We start from the raw sequence: 9643 nt of genomic DNA, 5'->3' as shown, positions 1-9643 counted from the left end.
GGGGCATGAACAATATGCTAGTTTGACGGAGGAAGAAGCGTGAAACATTCAAAGACAGAGTGGCTAGGACCAGTCAGAGTTGGTGAATACCATTAGCCAATAATAACACAATGGAGTGTGGTGACTTAAAGCTTCATGCTCTGAGTCTGTCTGCAAATCCAAAAAACTATAATTAGGTCATATTCCCAAACATTTGGGAAACTAACGAGTGAATCAGTCATGAACCAAGTCCAAATTCCTTGCAGTATTTTGGACTCCATTTGGATTCCAGGTCACATCAAAAATTAGACGGAATGAATGGTGAGGAAGTGAGATGAAAATTTACAAGAAATTAGAATATTTTTCCTTGAGAAGAGAGACAAAACAAACTTATGTTGGTCTTCTCTAGTGGAAATATTTTTACCTATTAAAAGGTATGTGTTCCTTCTTCTCTGCTTAACAGTAGTATTAAAAATAAAGGCTTGATATAAAACAATTTATTAACAATAAAGTGAATAAGGTTTTTGGAATGTTCAAAAGAGACACTTACGTCCTTTCCACGAAGGCATGTCTAAATAAGCGGGATTTTTCTATATCGGAGATATTTTACCAGGAAGCAGAAGGATTGGCTACATAATTTTTCTTCAAGAACCAGGAGTCCAATGAAATCCATAACAGAGATTAATGCAAATAAATTGAAGCAATAGCGTCATCTAGTGGAAATCTTAGTAATAACACTCAATATACAGATCTGTGATAAGACTAAATCCTTCTATTCCTTAAATAATTAAAGTCAATTAAATTTTTTAAACCTAGATGCAACCCTTTTTCAAGATTATATTTTCCCATTTATGCCTCAGCCACATATACATAAGGGAAAAACAAGTCCAAAATCATCAAACCAACTGATGACTAAACCCTCCAGAGAAACTGGCAGATTTTAAGTACTTTGATAGTCACAGTTTAAAGGCAAAACCCAACAGAATTGGAATATTTTAATTAAACTCTTAACAGTCACACTACTAATGCATGTCTTGGATTTTCCAGTATAAATTTCTGTTGCTGAGATAAGGGTGAATGCTTGGACTAGGCATCGAAGATGAAATCACTGACAGACTCTCTTAGCTGCCTTGCTAGTCTTTCCTAAGTGACCTTTCTCTCACAAGGTCTGTTGGAAAACAACTCATTATTTGAGTTTGTCTTCAAAAAAAACTTAGGCTCACAAGATGCTATAGGCTGACTATTTGTATCTGCTCCAAAATCACATGCAAAAACATGATCTCCAATGTTATGTATTTGGAGATGAGGGCTTTAGACGGTGATTTTGTTAGAAGGACAGAGTCCTCGTGGATAGGATTAGTACCTTTTAAAATAGACCTCAGAGTGGAGCTGCCTTGTTCTTTCTGTCACGTGCGGTCACAGCACAACTGTCTGTGAACCAGGAGTGAGATCTCACCAGACACTGACTACAGATATCCCAACCTCCAGAATGAGAGTATTCCTGTGAAATATCTCAACTCCAAAACAGCATGAAGAACCAATCACCACACATTCATACAGAAATGTTTTTAGTGTTCCCAGAACCAAGAAAAAAAATTACCCAATCATGCATAAAACCTAAAATAGCACTCACATGTAGTAAAAGCAGGGATGATGTGATAAATACATGGTCTGTAAAAATAGTTTCAGGTTAGGAGCTTAGTGGTACCACTCTCGCTGCTGGGGGTACATGCAGCTGCTGTATTGTTGCTGCAGGACAGATGCTGAATGCTATGTTGCTTTGGACTTTTGTCAGAAAAGCAAGCATTCTCTTAAGATTTATTTCAATTAGTGAAAACTAACTGGTACTGATGTAGGTCTTTCATAAAAGCAAAGCAGAGAATGTAAACTTTCAAAAAGCACTTAATCCTGGAATTCCCAGCCTCAGAACTGTAAGAAGTATCTTATTTACAAACCACCTACTCTTTGGCATTCTGTTTACCAGCCCAAACACACTAAGGTACAAGTTTTGTGAAATCTAAACTAAATAATCTGGGGTTCCCCGTTTGAAAAAAAAAAATAGGAAACTATGAATACAAAATTAGTTACAAAAGTTAGGAGGATCTCATACAAATGAGAAGCCCTGAAACATTAGTTCACAGTAAATTCACCAGCAAGTGGCTACTGTTTTTATTAGAAGAGAACTATGTGGAATACATATGTCTCAGCAGATGACCCTCTTCCTCAGCAATATGATATTGGGGAGCAGAATTATGACCACAGAAGTAGAGTTTTCTCAGGAGTAGCTCACCAAGGAATATCAAAGACAACTTGCTGTCTCTTTTCCCCATACATTCCCATGTACTCTGTCCCCCAACAGACACACACACCATATTCCTCATTTGCTTCTGCTGACCTTTTAAGACTTATTAAACGTTTCTTCCATTCCATTGGCTCCCTGAATTCAACTGTTTCCTTACTTACGTACAAATAAATATTACAGCATGTCATAGTATGGAACTCACCCATCTAATATATGGAGATTTGTGTGGTTCTCTGTCATGAGTGTACACATGAGCTTTTAGTAAACTTTGCATGAATTGAGTTGAATTAAATAATTCAAACATTTAAATGATTGAGACATTCCTGAGAGGAATCAGCACCCTTTAAACCAGTCTTGGTGGGTGATTAAATAGTCTTGCTATTCAAAGTTCTAAAAATGAAATTACTAATTCAAAATGAAGTACTGTTTCCCAGTTTGAGTTCTATAGGCATTAATCCACATCGCCAAATGTATATGTTAACGTAATAAAATCAATTCCCCCTGCATCAAATCAAAAGATGATGCAGCTGAGTTAAAAAGCAACTAGGGGCCCTCCCTGGTGGCACAGCGGGTTAAAGCACTGCACTAAGAAGCTTAAGCCACCTCCGCATGAGTTCGATCCCTGTCTGCCCCGGAGGTGACCACATGGCGTGGTAGACCTCTCCTGACACGCCCGCTGCTCCTCTCAGCAGGGTACTTCGCTGATCTGCCTATTCTGCTCCAGCTCTGTCTCTGGTGAATCCTCTCACCCTCCGCATCTCTGGCCTGTACCCCAGTTCTGTATAAATAAATAAATAAATCTTTAAAAAAAAAAAGGCAACTAGGTATCAGGAAGCAAACCCATCTACAAATTGTTTTGAAATGACTTTCACCTAAATGATGTTAGCATGAAAGTCACAGACAGAGTGAGTTATTTCTACGTCTATTGTCCAATAAAAAGGACATTCAGGCCCTCCCTGGTGACGCAGCGGGTTGAAGCACAGTACTGAGAATCTAAAGCTGCTTCGCATGAGTTCGATTCCTGCCTGCCCCGGAGGTGACCACATGGTGCAGAAGACCTCTCCTGACTGGCCCGCTGCTCCCCTCAGCAGTGTACTTCATAGATCTGCCTGTTCTGCTCCCCACTCTGTCTCCAGTGAAGCCTCTCACCAGCCCTGAGCCTCTGGCCTGTACCCCAGTTCTGTATGCACAAATAAATAAATCTTAAAAAAAAAAAAAAAAGGACTCATTTTCTACAAAGTCTAGAGAATTCTGTCAAGACCAACTACAGGTCTCATCTCAGAAATCCCTTATTTGAACCTATTGGCTGATCCTTTCTTCACTTATTTTCTGCCAAAAGCCTTGATGTCCTTAGAAATTGCCCGGTAGACAGACTCAATTACACTTCTTTTGTTCACAGCACAAACATCTGGAGTCACACAGACAAGGCTGACTGGTGCGCCATCTAGAATATATGTACTCCATAAGTTTCCATGATTCCTTTTCTCCTCCATAAGCCCATCAGAGGGGATCTCTGTGATGCTGATTAGCTTTTTCAGTCAGAGACATGTAAAACTAGAGAAAGAGTTTAGGAGCAGAGCTGGAGAACATTAAGACATTTCTTCTTTACTTCCTCACAATTCCCAAATTGAACCACCACGTGGACTTTTAAGTAGGACTAAGGGCTCTTAGTTGGTTGAGATATGGAAAATCCAGTGAAGAGGTAGGAGGAGGTCACAATGACTCATCATCCCCATTTTTAAACATTATATAGTCATCAGAGATCAAAAGAATTCTCCTTAGGCTTTGCTTTCTTCTCTCCTTATCCATCCCACACACTTCCTACTCCCCTAATCTTTAAACATTCTTCCATTCCTGACTCATTTCTAAATTGCTTATCTCAGTAAAACCAGTTTGAGAAGCATTTTAAATCTGAACAAATGCAAAAGAAACCACAGCGCAAGACTTGCTTAGACTCCAAGATGAAGCAATAGAGGTAAATGTGGGACTGGCTTGTGAAAGAAGGGAGTCTGGAGTCTAATGGCAAAGTTAATGTAAGCACAAATTCAGCAGTCAGAGCAGTCAGAGTTTGAGGATCATTTGATCCTCAAACTCACCACTTATTAGCTGTGTATTGTTTTCATTTTTAAAATAAAGACAAAATTATACCTTCATAGATATATTGCAAACAATGAGAATGCATATAAATATATCAATATAGCAAGTTTTAGTTATTATTTTTTGTTATTGTGGCAGTTGTTACGTCAGAAAGCTTTCCCTTTTGACATTCATGTATTTAGAAGCAATGAGTTCATGCCATTCTCAAGAAGTCAGACTGGGAAAGAAGAAAATGTTGCAGGGAGATGTTCTTAGTTAAACTCACCTGTGATCATTTTCTGATTTTTTCGCCTTTTACTTCTTCATATGGTAATTTTTTCTTTGGTCAGATCATTCTTCTGTAGTCTTCATGTTGTGCAACAGCCAACTCCCATAAGCAGTTACAGCAGGGTCAGGGGAATCCTGTGTAGAGATGGAATAAACTAGAAACACACACACACACACTTTTATTTATTTATTTATTTATGACTCCTGTATATCTTGACTTTATGTAGTTTGGAAGAAAAGGGTAAATGTTCAGATATTTTGTGTGTCACTATTGATGCTAATTACACATATTACATATGAATGATGGTAGGTGGTAAAAGTGATTTAATTTTCTTAAATGATCAGTATCTGATAAGCAATTTCCTACATTCACGTTCAGCTCTAGAAATACATAGTAAAATTAAGTTTTTAAATGAGAAAAATCATAGCAGAGTACTATATACAAAAGTTAGTGGTCAGTTTAAACCTGAAATTCTTTCAGGCTCATGAAGACAAAGACAAGTGACTGGTTAAATTGTATTATTTAGTTTAGCGCTTTTCCTGTTCTCAGAAGTCTGTATCCGTTTGCAACCATTTACTAACACTGCCCAATTACCCACTATGTGTATTCCTTCTTCTGTCTACCATATCTCTGATACTGTGCTCTCAGTACTGAGCACTCTGGCTGACTTCTAACTGGTTTATAATAAATGTCTATTGAGTGAATAAAATGAATCCAGCAGTTTACCTTACGAATGGATGCATATGCTCTTTGTGATTTTCTATAGAAGTAAAACATACACTTTTCCCCACCTATGAGGGCAAGATAGATATGGTACAGCACGGTGACAATAAAAAGTTTATTAAACATGAGCCTTTCTCTATATGCCAACTTTTGTTCATTCGTAGAATGACAATGAGTATTACCCACAATGGAGAGGTGAGCATTTATAAATACATAGCTGATGATACAGTCTTTCCTTATCTTTTTTTCTTTTTTAAAATAATATATATTTTTTTTAACAAAATTTTGTGCCTTTTTCCATCTCAATTGTAATCCCCCACAGGTTTCCCATCACCAAGTCACCCGTGTGCCATCACCATAATCCCGTGCACTTCCCTCCCTCTCCCCCGATTTTGATCCCATTCCCCACTCCACCCTCACAAACTGTCTCTGGTATATAGCTGTTCATTATTATTTTCTTGCCTGGTCCATTATACTCCTGCTAGGAGGGAAACCATCCAGTATTTTTCCTTTTCTTTCTGGCTTATTTCACTAAGCATGATCTTTTCCAGCTCCATCCATGTTGCTGCAAAAGGCATGTGTTTATTTTCTTTCCTTACCTTTTAAGATTAGGCTTCTTCTAAAAATAATTTTGAGTGAACATGCTAGAACACTTGAATATCAATTCTAGCTTGGGCTTTTTTACACCTGGAATACAATGCTCTAAGTGCCTAGTGTTCCACAAATTATATTAAAATTCCAACTCCAAATAAAACACCAACTGTAAGATACAGAAATCCAATGTCTTCTTTTTATAGATGAAGAGAGTGAGAAAAAAATACTGAGTTGCTGGCTCCAGCTTGCACAATTAGGGACAGAGCTGGGCTTAATCTCCAGTGCTCTCCATTTGTGTCCTTTGCAATCACTCCTCTACTGAACAGCCCAAAACATCAGTACTCATCATTTGTACAGGGCAGAGGATAGAAGACAAAAGTTAAAAAAAAAAAATTATTAAAAATTTTCAAATGAAGTTAATTTTCTCGGTTAAATTAGAAAAAAAGAAGTATCACTTATGTTCACCCTCTCAACAAAGAAAGACAAAAAAATGAAAAAGACGCCACCACTATGTGCTGACACCAAGAATGTGGGGAAAGACTAACTCATCTATTTTTTAAACAAAGCTAACCTTACAGTTTCAACTTGACTTGTACTAGTTAGTTGGAGGCGGGGGGGGGGTGAAGTTAGTAAGAAAATATTTACTTGAATATTTTGTGATATGCTAGTTTGAAATAAAAAAAAAGTCAACTATGAGGAAGAAGATGGATTAACTTAGAATGAAAAATAAAAAAGGAATTCTCTTTTCATGTGTCTTAATGTACATGAAGTTTTGAAAAACCTATCAGCAAGCCAATCATCTGAATGGAGTCTTAGGGTCTCGTTTAATGCCATGATTTTACAAGAAAAAAAAAAGCACATATGAGTTTGGTGTCTGACTTTAGCTCAACATGGGGTGAGCAGAGAAGCCAGAACTCACATGGGCACATGTATTGGTAAACCGTGTGCTCCTGTCACTGGTAGATGTGACTTTTTGGCTCCTGAATGCACCTCCTAAGAAGCCAGAGTAGGTTAAAGTTTCTGGGAAGCCCTGTAGTTAATAATTCTGTGTAGTGTTGTTGTATCTATCGTCCCCAAATGTATTTGGTCATAGAACTCATTTGTCTTTTAGCAACAATAAATAGGCATTCATTCTCCAGAAACAAATTGGGAGGAATCCTGAGCCATCTGTGTGTGCTCACTATAGAGCCATGAAAACTGGATCTCACAGGCTCAGGTGGATAACAAGTCATAAATGCAATGGGTGAAGCCAGTTCTTCTACAAAATTTGTCATTTACACAGCTAAGTCTGCGATTGGTGGCAAATCTGCTGAATAAAATGCCTACAAATGCATGAGTTTGCTCTTGGTGAGTGCCTGTCACAGAAAGAGTAACCCCGCACAATGACAGAGTGCAGCTACCATTTCTGCCAATAGTCCTTCACACAGAGGGCTGGGACTTCTCCCAGGAAATGGTGTTTTGTTTGTTAGAGACTTTGTCTTGAAGGCAACAGACTGCACTTCAGAATTCTTTTATTCACTTCCTCCAGGCTCAGGAAGAGCAGAGGAACAGAAAAATACAATGGTAAGCAAGTATATTTTTCAAATATGCACTTGTATTATGATTTGCAATCATTTCATAGAAGTGGCAAGGATATGTATTCTTCAGATTCTTTTGCGTATCTGGCAGTTTATACAAGACCATACATGGTTGATAATAATCTCCTAAGCTTCAGGAGAAATGGAAAGAAAACCAAACAAAAGAACTCACTCAGGTCCCTGTTACATCTCTTTCTGCTTTACCACTTTGACTTTAAATATAACCATTAAAGTATTAGTGAGTGTTCTAATAATAGAAGTCTTAATAGACCTACTAAACAGTGAATGGGGATTTCTCCCTGGACTTAGCCAACTCCCTACATAGAAGCTAAATTAGGGAGTAGAGAGGATTCAAACAGAGTAACTGTTGGCCAAGCAAAATAGAATACAAATGCATAAGAATGCACACAGTAAGGAATGTCAACACAAGAAATGCCTCCTTGCACTTTGTAAAGCCTCTGTGGCATCCCTGAACAGGAAACACAAGGTATAGGTGTAGGTTTAGCTGAAACGATTATTTCTGAATAATACTATGTTCTTTTGTAAATACCATTTAAGTATTTAAAACTAACTCATTTTGAGAAGGGGAATAATATCAGATCATGTAAGAATTTTACTCTGCAAAAGAAATCGATTGTTAACTCTGTTTGAGTAGATCTTAGAAAAGTGTTGTCCTTCTGTGTTTTCCAAAGTAGCAGTATCATTAAGAAAATCAGTTGCCCCAACACCAAACCTGGATTTAAACTTGAGTTCTTTCTAAATACTAATAATAATTCTAAGTTGTCATTTATCTTGGTGATTTTATTTAAATTTGCAGACTTGAAGCCTTCATAACCTTGTTTCATCAGCATGCAAACCATAGATTCATTTCTCAGCCAGCCAGGGGGCCCAGAAGACTTCTCCTGGGCTGCTCCCTGCTCCCCTCAACAGTGTATTTCACTCAATACATCTGTCCTGGTGAATCCCCTTACCTCCCCCATACCCCTGGCCTGTACCCAATTCTTGTAAGCATAAATAAATAAATCTTTTTAAAATTCTGTTTCCCTATCTAAATCAAAAGCAGGAATTGCACATTTTAAAGACTGGTAAGGTATACATAATGTAAAGTGTGTAAAAAAACATTTTTAAGTGAACAGGTCCCTGACCTCACATCCTCACCCGTGCCTTAAGATTCAACTACAGGCACACACACAAATAGGTTAATAATGGGTTTATTGACAAGAGAAACAGGAAATTAATAATTCAGGGTAAGAGAAAGACAGATAAATTGATTAATGTGTCCAATCTGTCCTGCTGACCTGGAACCCCAATAGCACGCTGAAAGCTGGTGAAGAGCCAAGAGACAAGCTGCGAGCCACAAGGTGGAGAGACCCCAGACACCACATGTCCAGTTTTATATCCAAACCTGGCTACGTCCGTAACTCCACCATCAGTCCCAGCATGCTTCTCTTTGATGTTGATGGGATTTGTAGTTCCAGTATCTGGGGAGTGGGGAGTGTAGTGGGGTGTGAGGGGCGCGGCGGAGTCCATAAAACCTGTATCTGTAGAATTCATTCAGGACATCCTTTCCCCCTTACACCTCTGCCTAAGGTAAGAAATGGTAATCAGTATTTAAGTGGATTCCCTTTCTCATGCCCTTTGCTGCCATACACCTTGAAGCAGAGTTTAGCAAAGCAAATCTGGTTCCATAATGTGGTGCACCAAGAAATGGAGTGTTTTGAGTGTCCTGGGTGAGCTGGGGAGACTAGGTCAGCAGAGCTGCCAGCATTTCACTCAGAAAGCTCCCATTTAACCAATCTTCTATTTTTTCCACCACTTCAGGCAAATTTCCTCTATCCTATTTCTGGCCTCTCTCTTTGAGATACTGCAGTAGCAATGGCGAAACTCAACAAATATTTTGAAGTTGAAGGCAGCATCTTTCAGTGACTGATTATATCAGAGAGAAAGAAGTCAAGGATGTCTCAATTTCCCAAAGGTCACTGCCCTAGATCAGGATTTTACCATTTTAACTTTGGCTTAGATTTTTATCTCACTCAACTAACTTTTGTCTCCCTCCCCCTAGCTTCTTTATATAAACATAAAATGGGTTGGAGCAAATCTGGT

The 9643-nt window shown here is 38.4% G+C and overlaps 1 protein-coding gene across 1 annotated transcript in view; it reads right to left on the bottom strand.

Moving 5' to 3' along the window:
* The window catches only part of TBC1D4 (TBC1 domain family, member 4), a 187979-nt gene that overhangs the window by 24414 nt on the left and 153922 nt on the right, over positions 1–9643 (bottom strand). The window contains exon 20 of the mRNA XM_012723315.1: positions 4644–4780. Within this exon, the coding sequence (XP_012578769.1) occupies positions 4709–4780 (72 nt within the window). The 3' untranslated portion in view covers positions 4644–4708. The remainder of the gene's footprint in view (positions 1–4643; positions 4781–9643) is intronic.

This window comes from Condylura cristata, unplaced genomic scaffold (assembly GCF_000260355.1).
Source record: "Condylura cristata isolate star-nosed mole 26May11 unplaced genomic scaffold, ConCri1.0 scaffold00010, whole genome shotgun sequence".
NCBI classification, from domain to species: Eukaryota; Metazoa; Chordata; class Mammalia; order Eulipotyphla; family Talpidae; genus Condylura; species Condylura cristata.
Note: the sequence above shows the minus strand (reverse complement) of the source record. Positions and strands in the feature narration are given on the sequence as shown.